Source organism: Perca flavescens, chromosome 2, assembly GCF_004354835.1.
Source record: "Perca flavescens isolate YP-PL-M2 chromosome 2, PFLA_1.0, whole genome shotgun sequence".
NCBI classification, from domain to species: domain Eukaryota; kingdom Metazoa; phylum Chordata; class Actinopteri; order Perciformes; family Percidae; genus Perca; species Perca flavescens.
The window spans coordinates 30,444,820-30,466,688 of record NC_041332.1 but is presented as its reverse complement, the minus strand read 5'-3'; the positions used below and the strand labels follow the sequence as shown (position 1 = coordinate 30,466,688).

The 21,869-nt window shown below is 40.4% G+C and overlaps 2 protein-coding genes across 3 annotated transcripts in view; both read left to right on the top strand.

Moving 5' to 3' along the window:
• The first annotated feature begins 529 nt into the window (after positions 1 to 529).
• casp3a (caspase 3, apoptosis-related cysteine peptidase a) lies at positions 530 to 6,449 on the top strand. Its single transcript, XM_028601526.1, has 6 exons — positions 530 to 738; positions 1,158 to 1,297; positions 4,072 to 4,200; positions 4,355 to 4,530; positions 4,636 to 4,744; positions 4,840 to 6,449. Exons 1-6 carry the CDS (start codon positions 680 to 682, stop codon positions 5,067 to 5,069), a joined length of 843 nt encoding a protein of 280 aa, XP_028457327.1. The 5' UTR covers positions 530 to 679; the 3' UTR covers positions 5,070 to 6,449.
• Positions 6,450 to 8,001: 1,552 nt separating this feature from the next.
• Positions 8,002 to 21,869, top strand: part of stox2a (storkhead box 2a) — a 24,033-nt gene continuing 10,165 nt past the window's right edge. The window contains exons 1-2 of one of the 2 annotated variants that reach the window (XM_028592285.1): positions 8,002 to 8,633; positions 17,635 to 17,787. In XM_028592285.1, the coding sequence (XP_028448086.1) occupies positions 8,282 to 8,633; positions 17,635 to 17,787 (505 nt within the window). In that variant the 5' untranslated portion in view covers positions 8,002 to 8,281. Of the gene's footprint in view, positions 8,634 to 15,862; positions 16,044 to 17,634; positions 17,788 to 21,869 lie in introns of those variants that run through there. The other variant, XM_028592295.1, reaches the window with a different exon arrangement.

Here is a 21,869-nt window from a genome sequence, read left to right as displayed (position 1 = left end):
GACTGTCAGCTTGAGGATGAAATAATGTAGAATATTTAGGAGAGAAAATAACAAGTTTGAAATCTACACTTTAAAAAAACTACATCCATTTAGCCTAGGGCCTGGGAATTTGGGGGAGTTTTTACAGTCTGAAATTGAAACTTTGACACAGTTGGTATTTTACAGACTAATTCCAGTATTTTAAAAGTCTTTTTTTAGCAATGTAGGGGAACCGCATTTAGAGCTCAACGTGTGTGTGTGTGTGTGTGTGTGTGTGTGTGGGGGGGGGGGGGGGGGTGTGAAGTGATTAGAGAACATTTTAATAAAATAAATACAATATAAAAATCCAAATTCCTTTTTTGAGCATGGTCAAAATATGACTTCAGTATTTAAAAAAAAAAAAAAAAAAAGAGAGAACCTATCCCCTCATCAGGGAATCAGGGGGAGTTTGTGCCTGTGTATTTACAGTCATTGGTCTGGCTAGTGCCTGTGGGACATGCCTCTCCCACCGGCAGGCGTTGGTGTATAAAACGAGTGCTTTTCTATGCATATGACATCAGCATCTTTGTTTATTAGCCAAGCAGGCGCGGCTAGAGCTAGTTAGCTGGTCTGAACACTTTACCACTTGTCGCCTGCTGGGTTTGCTGTTCATCATACAGGGTGTGCGATTTCACTGTGTGGTTAATTTCCTGAATCAGAAATGTCGCTAAACGCAACCGGAGAAGACTCCACAGACGCAAAGAGTGCCAGTGGACAACAGTGAGTCACGGTTTGTTTAACGGTAACGGTAACGGTAACGGCAACGTTAGTTAGCTAGCTAGTTAGCTAGCGATCTTTATCTAACGTTAGGAGCTCATTGTTGTCCTCTGCAAGTTAGCAGGCAGTGATGGAGGAAGCGGTTCTTCTTCATTAATATCTCAAACTACTTTCTGCCTAGTTAATAATAGTATAATAGTTCACCCGATAGGTTAGTTATTAAATATTAGTTGTTTGTAAGTCTAAACTGTTTTAAGCAGTGTTATAATCATGTCATATATTTAGCACTAATGCAGGCCTGTAACTCACACTTGAAATTATTTCTCCCCAACTTCCATTAGCTCTTTCTTTGTCGCGTATTGCTTGTATCCTGTTGTTATCTTACATTTAAATTATAGACTTATGGTTTTGTTGTCACTCAGGTCAGAGTCGTCTTTGTCCGCTTCTGCCCCAATGGACGTGGACGCCAAGCCCAGCGGCCACAGCTTCAGATACAGTCTGAATTTCCCCAGCATCGGCCAGTGCATCATCATCAACAACAAGAACTTCGAAAGAACAACAGGTGTTTATTCTGTTCTTTTTGGGGGGCTGGGGTCAGTTTATTTTCAGATGACACGTATTGAAATTGAAACTGCTAGCTATACATGTTAGTACTGGTACCAGGTTTAAAATGAAACTCTTGTGTTTTACTTAGTGCTGTAACACTCGAACAGAAATATATGTTAATATTGTAAAGTAAAACATATTTACCTGCTTTTCTTTACTCTAGGTCATTGTAATTTAAATAGTAAATACCCCCCGTTTTTTTAGTCTGACAAAATAACTCTTAGGTTCTCACCACAGGCACGTGCCTATTCATAATTTAGAGTATAAAATTTAACAAATGACAAGTTTCCATTTGTTACATTTTATACTCTAAATTAGTATTATTATTATCTTAGGTAATAAAAACAATTACTTGTAGTCCCTGTTTGATATGTTGATTCTCTCTTGATGTTGGGTTCAGGGTTATTTTTGCAGAATTCCACAAAGAGCCACACTGGCATTTAACAATATGCCATTTTGAAATGCTTAGTTAATCTAGAATCTAAACCGACAGTTAATTGTTAATGGGTGAGTTGGCTCAAATGTACGCAGTTAAATATTTCATTAGAAGTTAGAGCTTAGCTGGCTGTAGAGGTGCCTGTGGTGTCCCTGTCGAGTTCCCAGTTGGTGTACACAAGCTTCTTTTCGGCTAATTTGTTGCGACAAAATCCCTGTCAGATAGCTGGAGAAGGGGACTCCTTCCTGGGATATTACTTGTGAAACTGCCTATAATTGTGAGGTAAAGCCACTTCTGTACAGGTGGTGGCTCATCACGTGTGTTTGTCTGTCCTTCTGCATCTAGCTGTTGTGCAACATGTTGTATACAGCAGGACTAATGATATGTGGCCTGGAGTTGTACAGTTCTCTTTGTACAACAACGCAGGGAAATCATCTCGCAATCACACCTTCATGAGATGACAGGTGTGCTCAGGGACCCAATTTACTCTTGCTGTGTGGACCCCATTAAAAGTGATGGTTCGGAGTAATTTCACCCTAGGGTCCTTTGCACCATGACCTCAAGCCAAACACCCTCCTCCCCACCTCCTAGTGCAGGGTACTGTCAGTGGCTACTCAGGAAGTTCGGGTACACACATGACTTGCAGTATAATTTGTCATGCATCACATCACATTGTTTGATTAGTTCCTCTTCACAGTTTTGATGTGGACTGTGATCTGTATATGGTAACAGTTACTCTGTATATTAATGTAATGGCCCAGTCACTTGGATATTGTGGTAGTCTTGCTTTAGTGTGGCAGGATACAGTAAGACACTTCTTGCCATATGTGTCCTTTGGGTGTTAATCTTTTTGTGAAGCATGACCATGTCTTCCCCTAAAATGATCTATAAAAGGGAATGTTTTTCCAGTGCTTGCTTCTCTTTGGATATAAAGGCCTGGTGGCTACAATTGTTGGAGATAATGTATGCATGCTTGAGTTGACCTTAGTCCTTGCCTACTCTTTAGTAGCATTGTGCAATGTTAGGTTGAAAAGCTGAAGAGCAGTATATGAGACCATTGAAAGAGCCTCTATTATCTGTCTGAGTAGACCTTGGATATCAACGCACATGAATACAGCTTTAGTCTGCTCGGCATTAGAGTTACTGTATAATGGTCTCACTTTGCTTTTGTTTGACAAACCCGTAAAGCAGGTATAACTGAGTACACATGACTACTTGGTCAACATTGTTCCACAACAGAAGTACAGTACATCATATGATATGAGTGGGGTAAACATCATCAGTGGTTAAGCCTGTTTAACCAAATCCTGTTATGGGCAGGCTAGTTGTGGTCCACTGTCTCACTCTTACAAACAGAGCGGGTGACCAGTTACTGTAGCTAACAAACTAGAACAGACAGACCTAACACACTAACCTAACACAGACAGACAGTGGCTGGTTGGCTAGACTATGTAGTCTGACAGCACACAACATGGTTGTGCCCACACAACTTTGTAAAAAATGTAGAAATGTTAGGCCGTAAGTAAAAGTCAGATCAATACTCCGTTAAAGATGCATTAAAAACTGTAGGAAAGAGAAAACTTACCTTGCTAAAGTAGGTCTGAGTTGAATGGTGTTCACGATACTAAGAGAAGTAAAAAGTAATAGAGAATTGCAATAAAATTAATTTAAAGATTAAATAGAACAACATTTAATTGAAATTAATTATACAAAATCAAGATTTGGAGATCTTTTGTATTAAACTACCCTTTTCACAGCAGACGTTTTGAGTTGTCATAGTAGGAAAAGCACATGTGTTAATTATGACACTAACTGTTCTATTCAAATGTCCCAGTCAACCATGACCGTGTGACAGCAAATGCTATTCAGCCATCAATCATTTCATTATTTACACCTGTCTAGGGGTTTTCACTTTTTCTGGCTGATTAGGTTAAAGATATGTGGAGCTTATGGGAGCTAACCAGACGTCATGTACTAATAAGAAAGGGTGCACTCCAAAATCCCACCATCACAGTACGGGTTTGTGCAGGTACGCTCACAAAACGACCTGAATCCATGGCTCTGTGCAGCACATAAACAACATACCCTGTTATGTACCCTGTAAGCATCTAATAAAACCATTGGCTTGTCATGACTGAATCCAAATGGAAACGGTTTTGTAAGGCCTAGCGTGGCCTTTTGAAATCCCTTTTCAACACTGCCTGTGCTTATGACATGTTGGTTCCTTAAAAGTTTTTGTAATAGTGTTTTCATTGTGTTTAAGTAACAAGATACTCTTTGCTTTGTTTTTAAAGGCATGAATCAACGTAATGGTACAGATGTAGATGCAGGCAACGCGATGAAAGTGTTTGGGAAGCTGGGTTATAAAGTGAAGGTTTACAACGACCAGTCAGTCGAGCAGATGAAGCAGGTCTTAACTTCTGGTAAGTTTGAGGCAGAACTCCTACAAAATGTTTACACACACATATATGTACACACACACACACAAGCACGCACACACAGGCTCTTTTCACCTTCTGTCTTTTATATCATATCCTACAAAAATAAATGAAATGCTATACATGTCTTTTTATTCAGTGTCAAAGGAAGATCACAGCTGCTACGCCTCATTCATCTGTGTCCTGTTGAGTCATGGAGATGAGGGCGTGTTCTTTGGTACGGATGGATCAGTAGAGCTTAAGAGTCTGACATCACTTTTTCGAGGTGATCGCTGCAAATCCCTGGTGGGAAAGCCCAAACTCTTCTTCATTCAGGTATATAAGAGTTTCTTGTTTTTTTTCCTTCTGTACTAACTTACCAATGGGCTTTGCTAAAATGTCTAAACTAGTCTTTGTTTTGTTTGTGTGCACATTGAGTAGGCTTGCAGAGGCACTGATCTGGATGCAGGCATTGAACCAGACAGTGTAGAAGATGGCATTAAGATCCCTGTGGAAGCCGACTTCCTCTATGCCTTCTCCACAGCCCCAGGTTAATACTCATACACACAAACACGGGCCTTTTTCTATACTTATTGTTCCCTTTCATGTATTGTATTTGGTGTTCTATCACTCACCTGTCTACAGGCTACTACTCATGGAGGAACACTATGACCGGGTCCTGGTTCATGCAGTCACTCTGTGACATGATCAGCAAATATGGAAAAGAAGTGGAGCTGCAGCACATCATGACACGAGTGAACCACAAGGTGGCAGTAGAGTTTGAGTCGGTCTCTAATTCACCAGGCTTTCATGCAAAGAAACAAATTCCTTGTATTGTATCAATGCTGACCAAGGAGATGTATTTTTCTCCTTGATGTCCTCTTTACATCAGAGACTTCAGCCTGCATCTGCAATAGAAAGCCTGAGGATGTGTATGATGTGGTGTTTGTCAGTTAGTTTACTGTCTGACTGAATGGCTCTTTAAACTTCAGCTTACATATTTCTGCGAGATGCAAAGTCACATTTCACAAGCTTGGCATTATAAGATTCTTTCTGTGTGGGATACAGTTCTGAGACATAAGGCATTCCATTTTTTAGCCTTGCAGGAAAACAATTTAGTATTTTCTTTTTAACATTTAACCTAAAGTTGTTTGTTTTTTTTGGACATTGTCGGTATAAAATAAAATTTAACAATCATTAATCTAAAGATAATGTAATTGACCTTGTAATTCCAAGCTCACAATTTTTGTTCCAGTGAATGGCTCTTTTCTGTTTAAACATTTCAGGGAAACATTGGGAGCCAGTTTGATAGGAAGTTTGGTCTTCTATATTTGTTTAATCATGAAAACATAGATGGGCTTCCTGCCCTCAGCATCAAAATTTTTATGAGTCAGCAGTTTATTTTATTTTGAGTGTCTAAGCAAGTTGATAGTCTGTTTCAAAAGGGATTACGTGTGTCATTGCTATGCCTGTATTTTTCTTTTCTTTACCGCCTTTTTTTTTTTTTTTTTTCAGAGTCAGTGTAGTGATATCTGACATGAAGGTTGCACAACCAAAAATAATGAATAATTCACTAAATTGGTACCTGATTAGTTGTGTAAAGCCTAAATGAATGCTGCACTTGCAGTCAGATACAATAAAGCATAATGTGTAGCGAATTCAGGAACATCCATTAAGCTATCTTGTGTTCTGTTGGTTTTTAAAGCTCAGAATTCAATTTTTTGTGTATTTAATTTTCTCATTATGGATTTGTTTGAATGGACCGTTGCCTCAATTTAGTCGGTGGCAGGCTTCATAGTATGCCTAAGCCAGCCCACTTGCACAATGCTTTAATTTGAGGCATATTTTCATACTTGAACACAAGGTTTACATTTCATGTTAGGCGGTAGCTCATGTGTTTGTGTTTTTTTTAAGACAAAATGGCAAATAGAATGCCTTTTTACATTGCTTTGATAGTTATGGTCAATAACTTGGAAACATGTCCAATGGACTGTTGTGGAACTGTGAGTCAAACCTTTATACGTATCAAGATTGTGTGATTTATAACTAGCTACATTTGATTGTGTACTGATCCAGGTGCTGGTCATTTGAGTAAATACTTCAATATTTACAGCAATAAAATCATCTTTGCTGTTAAAATTTTTTTGGCTTTTTCTTGATCACTCTTTTGTAAGCAGTGATGCTGTGAGGTTGTTGTAATCTTTTTTTTCTGAAAAAATAAAAAACACTTTTCATTTAATGTCTTGTGTTACTGATTTTGTTTTTGGCTCTTAAAGTAGTGACTATCATCAACATTCCCAGATATTACTAAAGTTAAAAGTTCTAATTTTCCCATCAAGGCTTGCCAGTGTTGTTAACCTCTACAAGCACATTAAAGGGTCTACTTATGCACACTGTCAACTATAAACAGACAGGATTACATCAGGTTTGGCATGCGTTGAGGTGAGAAGAACTGGGCCACCAGATCCTGAGGCCTTGGGCCAAATAAAACTGGGCCTCAGATTCCTTCACTGCCAACACAGACGCACTTAAACACCTAAACTAGCTCTCGCAAACAACAAGCCACTTAGTACCTGTTGGATGTGCTGAATGCAAAGGCTCACTGTTGACACTTATAGTATACAACACCTACACACCATCAATATACACCTTTAAATTAGAAGTTGATTTAACAAATTGCACCATAATATATTATTGATATTGTCAGTTATTTTGTATTGTACATCGTGCCTTGTTTGTGTTTATTGTTTCGTTGCTTTTGGAGCATGTTAAGCACTTTGGTCAACTGAGGTTGTTTTTAAACGTGCTATATAAATAAAATTGAAAATTGAAATTGAAATATAGGCTGCTAGTATACAAGCATAACATGCACTCATTTTTTTCCCCTTCATTTTTGTTAAATGTTAAGATTATAGGCTTGGGAAAAATTCTGTACGATACGCAATCGAAAGTAAATCATCCCTTGCTGGCATGATTGTATTAACTTTATTGTATGATTGTTTGCATACATTTTCAGATTTAACTATCAAATTGTGGGATTTTTGCAAACAAAAATTAAAACTTACTTTTATTAATGATTTGATAGTTCATCGACTATTCGATTAATCCACAAATCATTACAGCTCTACAATCAAGTGTCCAGGATTGATTTGTAAACTTATAAATTGTGACTTTTGAGTACAGAATTATCTGAGGCATATCTGAGAGATAAAACATCTTTATGTCCCTTGATTTCTGCCATAAAAATCAGCAAATTATTGAGATACCCCTGTATATTATAATGCAATCTAGTACAGAAGTCCCGTAAAAAAACACTAGTATTTTAAGGTACCTTTGTGAAACTTATATTTGATGGTGTTGGTTGAACTCTATGGCAGTTTTTGAGCTTGTGTGGGGGAATATGTGTGCCATATTTTATAATGTATTTTATTATGAGGTATGCACTACTGTTACATCAAGACAAATGTCGCTTTGGTGACTGACAATAAAACTAAAGTTGAAGTTGATGTTGCACTAAATCGTGCAGGTGTTTCTCTTTTCTGGCCAACTTTTTTTGTCCCATTAGTGTGTTGCTGCTAACCATTTGCTAAAATGTTGATGTTTTGAGTTATACATTACATTGGCTGTTGTTATTGTTAACTAATTAGATCAGCATAAAATTAGTAAACAATCTAACAAAAAAAAAGGCTGACTGGTGGTCTTGCAAAGTGTAGTAGGAGTTTACGTGTGGCGCGTGAACGCAGCACATGTCCTCGCCTCTTTTGTCGCTGAAAATAGGCCCTAATACTCTTTGACAGTTGGGTTAGTTGGCTGCAGCGGATGGCGCGTCAGGTTGCTCATTTCCCCGATTTTACGTGGAGCACCTGTGTTTAACATTTCTAACGTCGTGCTGCAGACCCTGGATCAGCGCAGCGTGTTTTCTTCTACCCGGTTGTCCATTTCTTTAATATGTCTGAACCGGTTAAGATTATCAGGCAGTTTGGGGATTGAAACGTACACGCGTGGTCTAAGCAATGCCGTACAGTAAAGGAACAGTAGTTTTCTTTGACTTTCACGCGGACGACCGTTAACTTTGAGTGGAGCAGGAATGGAGAAGTTCCTCCAAGTAGCTCCGCACTCTCTGGCTCTGGTGCTGTCGCAGCGTCGCAGAGAAGATGAAGAGGACCCCCCCTCATCATCACCATCACCACCGACCGCGCTCTCAGTAAGGTTACAGCATCACACCGGCTACGAGGTATTCGCTAATTTCAAAGCCGTGAACATGCAACATTTCTGGAACCAGGCGCTGACACACGCGCTGTCTGAGATCCTCTTCCTCGGCTGGATAGATGAGCATGTGCTGCTGATTCAGGGCAAAGAAGTTCATCTCCAGGTCCTCAGGAACGGATGGACCAGACGGACCCTAAAACCACCGCAGGGCTTTGACATCAAGTGCATAGGTAGGTTATGTTAAGAATCATGCATACTCATGCTATATAGCACTCAACTGTAGAATGTTAAGTTGCACAGGCGGTCCTTTACATACGATTCGTTACTTTCCACCTAATTTCATTCTGCATGGACGTGTTTTGATATAATGGGGAAAGAGTTTTAGAGACAGCGCTGTTAATATGCTTTCTTTGCATGGGAAATGTGGCTTGCAGCATGGCCACAAAAAAACAAACTCACCCACCAGTAAAAGCGTTTAGAGAGAGCGTTAACAATAGGTGTAGAGTGCAGTGGTAATAACGTGTAATTAAATCTGACAAATCTTGGACACACAATCTGTCAGAATAAGTCGACTAGATGCCACAAATAAATTGATTTAAACCTTAAACTCCACTGAGCCATATTAACTTGCATACCATTTGGCAGTATTCCCTTTAACACTGTATGCTCTGTCCACCTGTAGACTTGAGACTTGGACTTGAATCACACTTCACAAAAGTCACAAAAATGAGGATATGGACTTTACTGTTCAGCTCAGACTTCACTTACTTGAGACTTGACATCCTAAAGACCTGAGCTGACCTGAGAGTTGATAGCAAAAACATCCACGTGTCAGGTTTTTACACAATAAAATCCCGGAACAATGAAAAAGAGCTGCACACCTTGAATAATGTTGAACTGGGGGAAGACTAGTTTCAGTTATTGTGCATTTTACTACTGGAATGAACTGCAAAACAAACTAACTCCTCTGAAATACTTTAAAGTTATACTTACTGATAATGTAGTAACAACTTGTGAATGTTTTAATTAATGTGACTGGCTTTGTGATAACTGAATTGTCTTTTATTCTTGGTTCTCTTGTAAGAGAGATATTTATCTCTAAAGCTCACTACCTAATCAAATGCTGTGTCAACGGTCAACATTCAGAGACCCGAAAAGACTTGCAAGAGCCTTGCAGCTTACTTATGAAGACCTGGACGATATGGAGAAAATCAAATATCATGATATTTTTGACCAAATACCTCGATATCGATACCGCAACAATATTGTAGTGTTGACTATTGGTGCTTTCACAAAATATTAACACAATGAGGTTTGTGATAAATAATCTTCAGTAATGTGGATATAATGACTAAGTGGGTAAAGGCAAATAATAGAACAGTCTGGTAAGTTCAGAAAATGACATTACTTTACTGTCATTCAGCCTTTAAAACCAGGAAAAGACAACACTTATGCCATATTCCGATATCCAAAATCTAAGACGATATCTAGTCTCATATCACGATATCGATATAATATTGATATATTGTCCAGCTCTACCTGGACATGTCTTCAAGGACTTGAGACTTGTAGAATGAGTGTTGTTACTTCCCCTGCAAACTAGGTGCTCAAAAGACAAAGAACCAAATGTGAAAAGAAAAAAAAAAAAAATACTATTTCACAATTGGAAGATTTTTCTGTATCTCACCAACATGTTACAGAGCTGGTTTGTGACTGTTGCCTTTGATGATCTAAATACCTTTCTGACAGATTTACCTGCCGTTTGTGGCAAATGCTGCTGATTGACATTCAACCTAATAGGACTCTCCTTTTTTTAACTTAAATATATAATGTCTCTGTGAGTTAAGACAGGTTGCGTGAAACCAGTCGTAGCTAGTCTGATGAGGAGTTTAGGCAGCATCTCACCTTATAACCTCAGCTGCTTCATATCAGGTAGGTTTACTCATCCAGAAAGAGGAGACAGGACTTGGGCCCAGTTCTACTCCAGTTTAACATTCCCACACTCATACTCATCTTCTTCTGACAAGCCTATAACTCATGAATGTGCTGGGACAGGTTTGGATGACTTGAGGTATTGTCAGCAACTGCACCCATCATAAGCTTCTGTGTGTGTGTGTACGCGTACCTTATTTATGTCTGTTTCACGATAGAGCCTCGGTTTAGATTGTGAGTTCCATGAGGGAGCAGCATCAAACTGTAGCAGAGAAAACAGAAAAAGTCAGAAAAACGCCAACATGGATGCCCCGTCCATCAACAGTTGTGAAAGCTGTAGTAACGTACAGTTATTAGCACTTCTGTGCAACCAGTCATGTTCAACTTCTATCGGTGGACATGCTGCTATAGTGTTTGTATGCACACACAAAAGAAACGCGTAAACTAACCCAACAATGAAAAATCCGACTTGTACGCATTCAACTCTGGTGTGACGTCATTCGCAGCTCTGTCTTCCGAGGGTAAATGGAACTACAAATTTAAAGATATTCTTTCAACTTTGGGATCAAGCAATTTGTTTGTCTAAACAGGTCAACCTGTGGTACCTACTGCTATGGCACAACACTGCCCAGACTCTTCATTGTTCATTGTACATTTTAGTGTGCGTTGACTGCTCAAACACCTCTACAGCTCCATCCGTGTTATCAGATTTCTACATTAAGCTGCTAGACATTGGCTGTATTGAAACACTTCAATTAGTTAGGGCTGTTATAGCCCAAAGGTAAATCTTAAGATAGATTTTGAGCCGTTGTTTTTTTTCCATGTCTGTCTACCAGACGAAGTGTCGTTTACTTCACTGACACTACTGAAGCAAACACACTGATAAGCTGTGGAATGTTTGTCTTAAAGCTAATAACTCACCAGACTCTATAATGCCAAAACCAACAGTGCTTATATAGTGTTGGTCCACATGCATAACAGATACGGATAGATATATATATTATTTGTGTGTTATAAGTTGTCCACTACAAAAGAAAGATATATATCTTGGAAATGAACTCAGAACAGGGCCACATTATTGGGCAGCAAAATCAATCTTTAGTTTAATAGTAAGCTAATGTGAATTCAACCAGGAGTTACATTTTAACCATTTTTCCTCTTTGAGAGCACCTGAAACAGCTCTAGCATGCAAAACGTTTTTGGGGTGTGGTTTAATCATATGGAAAATGTCCTAGAGTAGCAATAAAAGTACAAAAATAAAAACCAGTAGAGTTGATTTTCTAGTATGAACTGCAAGTTTCTGTGACTCAGCTGTAGTGTCAAGATTTAAGTTTGCGAGACAAGTTCAAATAAAGTTCAGACAAATTTTCACCATAGGCTGTTCATTAACTGTGTGTAGAAGGTCAGCATTTGGCAAATGGATACTTGCAAAATGATACGACTATATTGTCTTTTTTTAACAATATTTTGGGCAAATGAATGCATCTGAAAGAAAGTGTTTTTTATGCCTGTGCCTTGCACAAAAGAGTGTAAGAAGAAAACTCAAAGACAGGCTGCAGGGAAAGAGGAATGGATTAAAATCTCCATTACTATAAAATAAAATAAATCTAACTCTAATAGAGTTGTCTAACTTAAAGTAACAGAAGGCTGAAGTCATATTGCTGTTGTGAAATGCATTTTGATTTGTAAACATATAGTGCTGCATTTACTCATGTGACTGCTACACGTTTACATAATGCAGATTATCCCCCAAACTGCCTGAGAATGTTTGATTAGGGCCGAGAGCCAGAACGTAGCTGGATTACAACATTTAGACAAAAAGTTGTGGATTTTCAGCTATGTGGAAACAAAGTGTTTTTTAATACTGACAATTCAATCTGATTATCTGAGGGACTTTGTATCCGTTAGCAGGATATAAACAATGGACTGGGAGGAGTGTTTGCTTTTAAGGAAGGAAAAGTGGAGCATTTGTTCAGGAAAACACTATGGCACTGCATTCCCTGCTACAGCCACGGTCTCCACTGGAAGGAAAGGGATGGTCCCAGTAGAGAATTGGGGGAAATGTTTAACGCAGCAGAGAGATTTCTGGCCATATATCTTAATGTCAGATGTGTTATGTAGGATGTTGTGTACACTTCTTTTGTCTCTTTATTCTGGCCTAAAGAGCCAACTGTGAAGAAGATGTGTTGTCATAAATGTTCCACTGGAGGGCAGACACCGGCAGAAATGGTCCTGTTTGCAAGGAAGTCGGATGAATTTGTAACAGGCCACACATTCTTTATAGCTCAGAACTAGTCTTTAACAGCAGCATGGTACTATCCCACCATTGATATTTTAATCCAAACACAATGCAACATCTGTGTAGGATTTATCCTGCATGCTGGGTTCATTCAATCACATTTTATTGGTCATTTCTTAGTAACACACAAGTGTTTAGACACATCCAGTCTGCACTAGATTATTGCTGTCGTACTCTTAGTTGATGTTAGGGCTGGGCGATATGGAAAAAATCAAATATCACGATATTTTTGACCAAATACCTCGATATCGATACCGCAACGATATTGTAGTGTTGACTATTGTTGCTTTCAAAAAATATTTACACAATGAGATTTTAGATAAATAATCATCAGTAATGTGGATATAATGACTAAGTGGGTAAAGGCAAATAATAGAACAGTTACAACAGTCTGGTAAGTTCAGAAAACTACATAACTTTACTGTAATGCAGACTTTAAAACCAGGAAAAGACACTTATACCGTATTACGATATCCAAAATCTAAGACGATATCTAGTCTCATATCACGATATCGATATAATATCGATATATTGCCCAGCTCTAGTTGATATACTATCACTAAAAGACAATTGTCACACAGCTGTAACATTTTATGAGAGTTCAACGCAATGTAATTTGTATCTTCAAAACATTTTTAGCCACGCTAGTGGTGGCTCTATGGATGCTGGTCTGTCTGACTGGTAATCCACTGACTTTTCATCAACAACAAACATCACGTCAATATTATAATACATCTAATACTTTGGTTTTGACCATTTACCTGCAAAACAAACTATCTCAGCTGCACTTTGTTTTAAGTATTTTTGCTTGAATAGTGACTTAAACAATGAATAATCAATTAATCGACTAATCGTCCCAACTCTAATTGCCTGAAATTTAGAGTCAGCAGGATTTGCCATGGAATATCCAGCATATCATTGTAGGTCACTATGGATGTAGTTTTCAGAAAAAAAAGTCTTGCCACTATCAGGGCTTGGTGCTATTTATTTCTCCCAGTTAGTGTAATTGTGTCTTATAGTTGTTGTAAGATAAGTGTTGAAGGATCTCAGATCTCCAGCAGCGACGCAGGAGTATTTTCTGTCCACATAACAGACAGTTCAGTCCTCGTCTATGTAGTGTCTGTCTGCTTCTATCTCCAGTAACTGGCTCTTTAAGGGAACAGCACTCAAAGGTAACAGCTATGAGATCATCGGCTTGCGTCGTCATGGCAACAAAGGCTGTTGCAGCACTACTGAGAAATAAAATGGCTGGCGTGGTGTCGCTCTCCCTCCTCCTCCTCCTCCTCCTCCTCCTCCTCCTCCTCCTCCCCCCCCCTCACCCCTCCTTCCCTTCCTCTCCTCCCTTCTTTGGTATCAGTGAACTGGAGCAGATTGGTTGTGACACCGTACCCCCCCGAACCCGTGGCCTGTCCTGCCCTCTCACTTTGCTCCTTATTCTGTCCCTCCAACCGTCCATTCACACTCCACGCACGTGAGTCAGCAGGAGTCTGCAGCTGGCAGGACCTGCCACTCTGGACGTGATCAAGGTGATGCTTTGGGGTTTTTCCTTTTTCACTGACAGCTCCACACAGTATTAGTTACAGAATCAACCGGTTGGGAAGCACTGATGAGAGACACAAATCAGCACCTTTAAAACGATTCTTTTCGGTTGTAGCCCTGTCAAGTCTTTAGCTTGAGGTGAGACCCATAAACAGGACGGATGGTGGTTTAAGGGGCCCCTTATCCTTCAAGAGCAGAGGGTGAGGGAAGAAGAGAGGAAGAAGGGTAAGGATGAAAATTCAGCCAAAGATTCAGAGCCTGAGCTATTCCCCGGACATCATCCGAGGGCTGAATATTTTTTAAAATGTTTTTCTTGTGTGTGTTTCAAGCTGTTGATATTTGCTCTCCTCTCTGCCTTATGTATGTCCTCAATCTCTCTCTCTCTTTCACTCTCTCTCTCTCTCGCATCCTCTCCACCCCTCCCCTCAGCCTCAATCACCCAGACAGACGCATGCATGCTCACGCAGAATCGCGCGCAGCAGGCGGATGCGCGCATACACACACACACACACACACACACACACACACACACACACACACACACACACACACACACACACACACACACACACACACACACACACACACACACACACACACACACACACACACACACACACCCTTCCTGGAGGTGCTGGGAGCAGCTGCAGCATTAGCGTTGAAAGAGATTTGCCGTTGACTGGAGTTTGCATCCCCCCCTGTTAATGAATGGATGCTACGGCGATAGGCTCGGGAGCCTCTTCCGTTGGATTGCGGTAAACGGTGGATATCTATTCTTGAAATTTATTTATTTATTTCTATGCTCTCCATTTTTTTTCTCCCCACCCTCTCCTGGTGTGCTGTTGTCGAAAGGACGATGGGGTCTTGTGCTTGATCGGATAAAGATGGAGGTGAACGTGTCGTCTCCGGTGCTTGGCATACTATTGAGGCTTCACTGCCCATTAGGGTAAATGGAGCTTTTATTTCTGTTTTTTTTTTAAGTAGGCTTTTGTTTTCCGGGGATCGGCCGAGCACTCCTGTGGTGAATTGAGCTATTGTCGAAGACTGGGCCTCTTAAGCTTTGAATATTTGACCATCCATCCATCCATCCCCTCCCTTCCTTCCCGTGTTACCTTCTGCTCAAAAGAAACAAGCGGATCCCAGAACCTCCACTGAAATCTCTCCTCACCGTCCTCCTTGCTTCCAATGCCCCATTTCCCTCATCTCTACCCCGGCCCCCCCACCTCTCTCCTACTCCCTCCTCCCACATCAGAGCGGCTACGTAATGTGCCTCCCTACGCATGCAAATGGGGATGCTACAAATGGTGGCTGGGACTGATGCCGATGAAAGGGTGATGCCTCGCGCAATCACCTGCGCCTCCATCGCTCCAGATCAGCCTGGGAGAGCCCAGCAGCCGATGACAACCACCCACAGTGCGAACACAGTCGTTTGGAGCTTGCTCGTGGATGTAAATGAGACGTGTGTATGTGTGTGAAGGTGCACACTGGTTCCTGCCATGTCTGGTGTGTGATTGCTCTAGCGGGACGTTCTTACTGATGCGGGGGAGGCACTGAGCCTGAGGTTGGTCGACCTCCCCCTGCACACCCCCACCCCCCCCCCCCACCCTTCCCCACCTCCCTCCTTCCTTCCCTCCACCTTATCCCAGAAGCCCCCGGGGGGGGTGAAGGCCACCTGGTAAAGGGGTCACGATGAAGAAGAACCGCAGCAGCAATCTGCGGCGGGCCTGGCCCAACTCGGAGCTTACCGAGCGCCCGCTGGAGCACAATCTCTCCCGTAGTGAGAAAGACATCCGTGTGCAGAAGCAGCAGCATCTTCCTCCCCCTCCTGCTCCTCATTTTTCTCCGTCCCCGCCAAGTTATCGTGCACCAGGTGAGTTTTTGACACTCCCACCATCAGAAGCTCCACCCTCTCTCTACGCAGAGCAAAGGCAGTTTGATTTGGGGTTGAAGGGCAGAGTTCAAAGTGGACAAAATGTTTGCGTTATCAAGTGGGAAAGGTTGCTAACTTCCCATCTTCCTTATTTCTCTAATGTATCAAATATGGTTAAATAAAAATGGGAAAGGAGAACTATTTAGAATTATTTAATCTAAAGCTTTCTCTTGTTATTGGACGCTCATTTGGCTTGTTTTAAAGTTCAATACTGCATTTCCTTGGGTCCAAATCTCTGTAAACTTTTTACTTCCTTACATATTTTCCCATCTCCTTCAAATTTACTTACCCATGTATAGAAATATAAATAAAACCAATGGTAAAACACTGACAAAATGTGCATTCAGCAATGTTTTTTTACAAATTGTTTTCCCAAGTACCCAAATGTTCAGTCGTGCGCCAGATTTTGTGACAGATTCATATTTGGCGTCTGTTGAGATTACAAAATCTTTCTTCAAGAATTTACCAAGAAAATCAGATCCTTTCTGTCCCCTTTATTCTAAATATTTGCATATTTTGCTATTTTTGCTTCATTGTAAGATGTGAAAAATACATACTACAACCTCATTCCCACGTACTATACTGTACTATACTACACCAGATGGGGATTTGTTTTGGACCAATTGACTGGCAGATCCAGCTTTTCTCATGTTTACTAAAAAAAAACAAGTAAAGCTTAAGGGGCTGTGATACTAAGCAGAGATAACGTCATCGTGTTGCTTAACTGACCATTCAGCTGAGTGTGGTGAGGAGGCGGGGCCCTGCACAGATTTTCAGCTCGGTAAAGTGTGGATAGCCAAATGATAACAAAACTTTAAAACAGTGATCAATAAGGCAACATTAATTCTGCTGTTTATCGGTGAACATCAGGAGACCTAATGTTAGGTTAGGCATGAGAGATGGAGGCTTTGATGGTATATTTTCTACATTGTATCGCCTGATTCTCTCGATCAATCACCAGATTTAGGTCATTTAAGACAGGGTCAGCTACAGCATAGTTGCTGCAGCGATGAATTCAGCGTGTTGCTTTACAACCTTTCAGCAAGGCAGATGCTTGCTCTCAGAGGGGCTTGAAGCCGGGCTGTCTGGTTGTAGGATGATCTCACTATTCACTACTGCGGACCGCAAAGCCTGCTTAATTCAACAAAGGCAACAGAGAATGCCTGTGTGTGAGCTCTCAATGTGGCGCTAAAGTCAGTTATGTTTTCTTAAATGTCAAAGATGTTGGGCTTGATTGTGGAAGCTTCCTTTTATCTTGGTGAGATGATGTGAATTGAATAACGAGGTTTGCGAAAAAGACTCGGGTGATAACCCACACTACGGTTGCTGCAGCAGCTGCTTCGCTTTGCTAACCTACGAGAAACAGGAGGAAAGAGAGACTAAAGGCAGCACAGAGAGGAGGGGTGGAGCTGTTCCAGGCAGCATGCAAACTGCTGCGGTTTGACCATTACATCATAGCTTCACACGCTGCGCCTGCTGTTCATTCATGATCTAACAGTTGTGCCTCCTCCTCCCCCTCCTCCCCCTGCAGGTGACGTGTCGCCGATCAGTATGTCACCTATCAGCCAGTCACAGTTCATCCCGCTGGGGGAAATCTTGTGCCTGGCCATCTCTGCTATGAACTCTGCCCACAAGCCTGTCAACCAGGAGGCTCTGGTGGAGCACCTCACTGCCAGCTTCCCAGGTACGCTCCTCTGACCTCCTTAATACGGGACTGCACCAAAGCATGCAGAAACTTAGTTTTGAATAAATTATGTGGCAAATGTTTTTAGAAAATCAGCAGTGACTGTAAATACTAAGGTAGAAATGGTGACTATGTACATCCATGCATGTGTCATACCTGGTTTATGTTAGCCTATTTGTTGCTTATTAACATCAGTTTTATTTAATGCTTGTCTTAACATTAAAGCCAGGTTCAAAGAGCAAAGTAATGACCTATGTAGGCTTTCAAACATCTGTTAATATCGCCTGAGGGCTCTGACACATTTCAGTGAGTCATTGAGAATTGAGATATTTTATCCTGTAAAATATTGCAAACATCATAATGTTTCAACAGGAATAGATCTGAAACTATTGGGTGATTAGGCGGTTAGTCAAACGTCAGTTAATGAATCGCAACTATTTTAATAATCAATGGGTTTTTTCAAGCAAAAATCCCACAATTCACAGGTGCCAGCTTCTCAGATGTAAGGATTTTCTGCTTTTCTCTGATTATTATATATGATAGGAAACAGAATACCTTTGGAATTTGGACTGTAGTTTGGGCATGACAACACATTTGAAGATATCACATTGAGAAATTATGGTGGATATTTTTCACTATTTTCTGACATATAGAAAAAATGATTGCAGCCCTAAACTTTAATTTAAAAAATGTAATTGAAACAGAACGAAATTCACAAAAACATTTTCACTCCGTTTCCCATCATTCTCTCCTTTTTTTTTTTTTACTCAAGTACTTTCGGTTTTCTTCCCCAGTGACAAGTAATATATACATATTGATTTATGGCTATGAATAAATTATGTTTTTATTTTATTGGTTTATTTGGTAGGGACCATGCATATTTATGAAGATTGTTGTATAAAAACACCATGTAAATATGCCAGAATTAGAATTAATAGAATTAGTAAAAATAACTACTTTTCATCTGCAGTCCCTAGGCTGGTGACATAGGACTAACATAGAGACAGCCAGCAGTCATACAGCACTCATTCACTATACATTAAAAAGATACACATAATGGTGACATATACATTGACAAAACAAACAAACAAAACAAAAATACATGATGACAAAGACATTATTCATCCACCGCTATACTGCATTCAGTTTAACAGTGAAAGTGTATGGGTGATGAAATGTGTGACAGTTAAAAGTGAGTGTATCTCTGCTTTTCTAGAAGCCACTGTTTTAAGTGAGTTTTAAAAGCTATTGAATGTAGGACACTCTTATTGGGAGGGGCAAGCTATTCCAGAGTTTACCTCCTATTATTGACAATATGTTTTGTCAAGAAGTGGTGCATCTAAATGGTATCACACAGTCCCTTTTTACAGCGGCCTGTGTACTACCTCCGCTTACAAGTCTTTGGAAAAAGCCATGTAGCGGGGGGGCAAGATTATATAACACTTACAACTATACTACTATAAACCAAACAAGCATACTTGAAATGTTTAAAATTTTCAAAGCTTAAAAGGTGCAATATGTAATATTGTGTGTAATACTGGCAGCTAGCGGTTAAAATAGTTACTGCACTACCAATTCAAAATACTGGAGAGTCGTCTCCCCCGCCCCCTCCTGCCCAGACTCGAAGTTCACGGGGGTTGCCAGGCTGAGACCGCAGCATTCACAACAATGTAGCTGGAAGCTTTTCTCACATAGCCAGTTATTAATCCACAGCACAGCGGAGTAGCTAACGTTAGATGCTAGTCTCACATAGACAGACATTACTCCACAGCACAGCCGAATAGCTAACGGTAGATGCTAGTCTCACATAGACAGACATTACTCCACAGCACAGCCGAATAGCTAACGGTAGATGCTGGCTATATGGACAGTCATAAAAGCCCGTGCTCACGTGGAGCTCTGTAACAAACTAACAGACACACTTTTTCTGCTTAAAATTACAGTATGAACCGCTAAAAACACAACAACCTCACGGTTCTCTCCACACGCCAGTCAGGCACACTTCCTCGGCTTAGAATTACAATACGAAACGCTAAAAATACCACTACCTTGCCGACGGAACACACTTCATCGGCTTAGAATTACGGCAACAATCGCTAAACACACTGCAAACTCATAGTCCCCTCTTTCCGATTTACAGCCCCCCTGTCGTGGCTTAAAATAACTCACCGTTGTCGGCTCCAGCCGCTGAAGAGGCTACACGCTGTAAACAGCCATGGGCTGCATGCCTGGTCCTCCCGGTAACGTTAACAGTTAGCAGGGTTAGCATGGCGGCGTTAGCCAGAACCAGTCGGGATCACTTTACTGGCTATGTCGCAATTGTTTTTGCGAGTAATCAACTCGGTTACTCTAGCTATATAATTCAATGTGAGTACACAAATGTTGAAATGACAAAAAATGCCCGTCCTTAGTAGCTGTGATAAATTAGCGTGGAGCTAATGCTTACCGGTTCAGGAGAAAATAAGCCAACTCTGCGTCCTTTTGGGCTCTAAGCTGTCTCCATCTTTCAAATACATCTCCAATATTTACCAGGGGGTTGTTACGTCTCTGGTCACGCAACTGTTAGAAACATGCTGTTTTCTTTTTTTTTATGTCATGTAGAATCTATCTCTGTTGATCCTGTTCGTTTGTTTGCTGCTTTCATGGCTGTACTACCGTTACAGTTGTAGCGTGCTGGGTTTACGTTTTTACAGGTATATCTGGCAACCCGGCCTGGCTGTCAAACTGGGCCGTTGATAACAACACACAGATCAAAACATAAACATAAATTCCGTCACGGAATGTAAATTTCAAAAAGAAAAAATACTGACATTAGCATTGTTGTCAGAAAAGATAGTATTTCAGTTTAACATGTTTCCTTAATATCTGATGAAGCATTGGTGTCATTTTTGGATTTATTACAGTACAAATATTACATATTGGACCTTTAACATTTTTTGTCTCTCTAAGATATCGCAATGGTGAAATGACAATGCCTTTTTATCAAACGTTTTTATGGCTTTCTTAAACAGAGATCCATTGCTTTTAAGAGTAGTTGTGCTAGTTAAGGTAGTGTTTAGGTAGAGACATGACTTAGTGAGCCAATCATCAATGTGAGCCATTGCTGATGTAAGTGTGGATGCTATCTCTTGGTAGTTCTTAGCATGTGTAAAGATTACAGCATCAGCTGCATACATCTGGGGCCCGTTTCAGAAAGCAGGTTTAGTGAAAACTCTGAGTTGAAGGAAACTCTGGGTTTTCTGTTTCAGAAAGAGACGGAACTTAACCTCAGAGTCAGTTACTATGTTAACTGAGCCTGTGAACCTAACCTGGTCGGGAGCAGGGTTTCTTCTCTCAGTCTCCTCCCTCTGACACAGTGCGCTTTCATTCCATCATTCATTCATTCAGTCTGTATCAGGCGCATTTTAGCACAGTTTGTTATCGGCATGAATAAAAAAAACAGGGTTGGTTTATTAACCACCATTTTTTTTTCTAAACATGTGACATTTCCTTTTGTCGAAGACCCCATTGATGAAGAAGCTGTATTACTTCTGCTTTACTTAGCAGGGTGTTATATGTTGGGAGATGATATTGAAGCCCCGACATTTTAATTTTCAGATAACTTCCTATTTGAGCGGTAACGTTTTCCTTCCCATTGTATCAGTTATGCAGCCTACATAACCTTATCCGTCCGTCCTCATATCACTAACGTCACCCATCTTATGCTCTTACATCCCAGCAGATTATTTTTGTTGCACTACGTTTTTTTGCAAACGGCAGTTTTCTTTACAACATTGGTGATGCAGAGCATTTTAGTAAAGCCACTGTATGCAGAGCCGTCAGAAGAGTGTGACTGACTCTGAAACGTGTTTTAAACGTTTTTTTTAGTGTTCCCTGGACACAAACCAGTAAGAGTCATTAAAAAGGAGTTCCACAGTATTACAGGTGAATGATGTAAACCCTTTGAAATAAAAGGTTATGAATTATAATTCTGTTAATGATGGTGCTGCAGCCTCAGAATGGAATTAGTAGGCCTACTTTTTCGTCCGAAGTATTGCACCTAAATTAAATAGATTATAGGTTCAATACCATTTCACCAGTAA

Bases quoted from the DNA above. Each gene is read 5' to 3' on its own strand.
- casp3a (XM_028601526.1), top strand. From the start codon at position 680: ATGTCGCTAAACGCAACCGGAGAAGACTCCACAGACGCAAAGAGTGCC. The intron at 4,201-4,354 runs GTAAGTTTGAGG...CTTTTTATTCAG, and splicing joins GAAGCAGGTCTTAACTTCTG to TGTCAAAGGAAGATCACAGC. The intron at 4,531-4,635 runs GTATATAAGAGT...CACATTGAGTAG, and splicing joins CCAAACTCTTCTTCATTCAG to GCTTGCAGAGGCACTGATCT.